Genomic DNA, 2,701 nt, shown 5'->3' on the forward strand with positions numbered 1-2,701 from the left:
GGGATTACAGGTGTAAGCCACCATGCCCGACTGGCACTTCCAATTAGAGTTGGTACACAAACTGAAATCTACTTGCTATCCCTCAATTCCATGCTCTCCAAAGTCACTTCTAGCTCTAAAATGTAAGATTCTGACTTTCCAACTAAGAGGTGCCCATTTTTCTGATTTAGTAATAGCTTACTCAAAAAAAAAAAAAAAAAGGAGAATGGAAATTTAGGATCATCATTTCATTGACTCCTCTTCCTCATCCTGAGGCTAAGCAGGGTCTTCCTGAGGTTGCACTCACCTTCCTTCTGTGCCACAGAATGACTGTATTTGAGCTTCACCCCTCTGTCAGTTCACCCTGCATGGCAGTGTCCCAGGCTGTTGCTCCCTTTTGTCTAGAACAGCCCACACTTAATAGTTTTAGGTTTGGCATCAAGGAATTTACAATGAAAGGAATTTTCTCAAGCCACTAAAATCCAAGTCAGAAGGGAAAGCATTTAATTACTTCATTCACCGTTCTCCAAAGCGAATCAGATTTACAGTTCTTACCCCTTGCTGGAAGGCAATGCCAGAAACAGTACCTAGACAGAACCGCTTCAGAAATCAGGTGCCTGCAACTGTATTTTATTGAAAGAAAGAGTGGAGGGGTTAACATGGGGCCCACCTCACAACCCACTCTTCACCCCCAAAATCACGCAGGGGTGGGACTCAGGAAAAGGAAGCATGAGCGTGTTGACTAGGAGCCCTAACTGGAGTTACTTCTTTCACAGCAGGGAAGGAAGAGGGAAGAGGCAGCTGTGGAAAGGATGAGGCTGAGGGAGGTGGGGTATCTCGCTGCTCTGACCTTAGGTTGAGTCCTCCACAGAAGCATCGAAGTGGACTGGCACATATGGGCTCCCTTCACAGGCCACAATGATGCGTCTCTCCTTCCGGCTGGTCCGGTATGCACAGTTGGGGTACCTGGAGCCGTTTGTCAGGCGGCAGTCTGTGATGTGCATGCTGGACTTGCTCTTGAAGCAGTTGGTCTGCCCGTTCTTGCAGGTGACCTTTTCCTGGAAGCAGACATTCTGGACATCTACCAGGGGCTCGTGCACAAAGGTGTTCACTGGTTTGCACCGCCCGTGTGTCATACTCCGGCGCTTCATCATTTGGTTGCAGTAGGTGGAGTTGCTGCTGGGGGAACTGCCTGAGTCCATGTGCTGCCGCTGGAATTTCTTGGCCCGGGATTCCCTGCCCCGGCAGCCCAGCACCAGCAGCACCAGGACAAGCAGAGGGAGCAGGATGACAGACTTATCCAGAGCCATGGTGGCCTCACTTTCCCGGAAAAGCCTAATTGAGAAAAGGAGACAGAAGGAAAAGAGCCCTCTTAGAAAAAGAACTCCAGCTCCCACCTATGGCTTCCCTGGCTTACAGTTTCTGTCTCAGGTCAACCAGAAAGATGTCCGTCCCACTTCCTGAGGTTTTTTGTGTAATGAGACACTCACGTGTATCCTTCTCCACAAGCGTTTTATTGCCACTCTCCAAAGCGAGGTCTTTTTCCCCTTTAGGTGGTGACCTACGAAGTGACCTAAAATCCTGTCAGTTTCTATCTTTGAATACTGGTGTTTCTTTGATCCAAAATACGTTTGTATCCAGTGCTCAAATGGCTCATCGAAACATCAGTTTGAATAAATCATGAACCAAATTGTATCCCCAACATCTAGGACCATGGGTGACAGAGTCTTGTTGTCTTACAGCATAAGGGAACTCAGGCCAGTGCCTGACACTGGCATCATAAAGGATTCCATTGTATTCCAAAGAGAAATGCTGGCTTCCCCCAACTTGAGGGCTCCTTCTTTTCCAGTTCCATGGATGCTCTGCAGCCTGCACGTTCCACCCCGACCCCTCTGCCTCCAGCTGATGTTTGCCTGGGCCACATTTTTTCAGCGCTAGCATCATCCAAGCTTTCTCAGTGCTGTGGACTGGCCCTAGCTTCTTCCTCTCCAACCCTGAAGCAGAAGCGGCACCTGAGAACACCTCTTGGACTGCTTACCTGGATCTGCAGCTTGGTGTCTGAGAGAGATGGAAGGCCAGTTTCTGCAGTCACTCAGCTCCTGGGGTATGGACCTTATACAGATTACAAAGGGGTTTGGCTTCCAAGAGGAAAAGGGTGGGAGGAGCATATCGAACTCAGTTGAAATAAAATCAAGGACATGAGGAAGGAGTGGTGAATCACCCAGGCCACCATCTTTCCAGGGCTGCTGAAGAAAGAGCAAATCTTTGCCTACATTAGTCTTTCTTCCTATGTAAACCACATCTGTCTGCTGATGCACAAGGAGCAGCAGAGAAAGCCACTACAGCACTGGTGCCCAAACCTGACACACTAGGGACAAAGTCCTTGTTACTTCTTTGTGGGCCGTTCTCACCAAGTAGACTTGGAGGTTAACAAAGGACGCAAAAGGTGATCACGGGAAAGGGAGGCCCTCTCCTTAGGAGAGGTACTGATGGGAGATGTGGAATTCTGGCCAAGGCTATTCCAGGGCTCCTAGGGAGCAAAACCCAAGTCTCTTTCTAGGAAGGCATTCTCCCAACAGTACCTCTCCTGGGGGTGGGAGGTGGGGTCGGGGGGAATGGAGGCTGTCCTGCTGCCCCCAGCTGGAAGGCTTCCCAGATCTGGAGAAGAAACAGGGAGTAACTGAATAGGGAGGAGGAGGAGGCTTCTAGGGTGAGCTCACCC

At 49.7% G+C, this 2,701-nt stretch overlaps 1 protein-coding gene across 4 annotated transcripts; it reads right to left on the reverse strand.

Annotated features, from left to right (window-relative positions):
- Positions 1-588: 588 nt before the first annotated feature.
- On the reverse strand, positions 589-2,423 carry RNASE1 (ribonuclease A family member 1, pancreatic). 4 transcript variants are annotated; one of them, XM_025391776.1, is made up of 3 exons: positions 2,018-2,098; positions 1,470-1,540; positions 589-1,314 (listed from the first exon to the last, which is right to left on the reverse strand). In XM_025391776.1, the coding sequence occupies exon 3, from the start codon at positions 1,287-1,289 to the stop codon at positions 831-833; it is 459 nt and encodes a 152-aa protein (XP_025247561.1). In that variant the 5' UTR covers positions 1,290-1,314; positions 1,470-1,540; positions 2,018-2,098; the 3' UTR covers positions 589-830. The 4 variants fall into 4 exon arrangements, with proteins under 4 accessions (XP_025247561.1, XP_025247560.1, XP_025247558.1 ...); XM_025391775.1 differs by having other exon boundaries at positions 1,470-1,552; XM_025391773.1 differs by lacking the exon at positions 1,470-1,540 and having other exon boundaries at positions 2,018-2,423.
- Positions 2,424-2,701: the final 278 nt, after the last annotated feature.

This window comes from Theropithecus gelada, chromosome 7b (genome assembly GCF_003255815.1).
Source record: "Theropithecus gelada isolate Dixy chromosome 7b, Tgel_1.0, whole genome shotgun sequence".
NCBI classification, from domain to species: domain Eukaryota; kingdom Metazoa; phylum Chordata; class Mammalia; order Primates; family Cercopithecidae; genus Theropithecus; species Theropithecus gelada.

Bases quoted from the DNA above. Each gene is read 5' to 3' on its own strand.
- RNASE1 (XM_025391773.1), bottom strand. From the start codon at position 1,289: ATGGCTCTGGATAAGTCTGTCATCCTGCTCCCTCTGCTTGTCCTGGTG.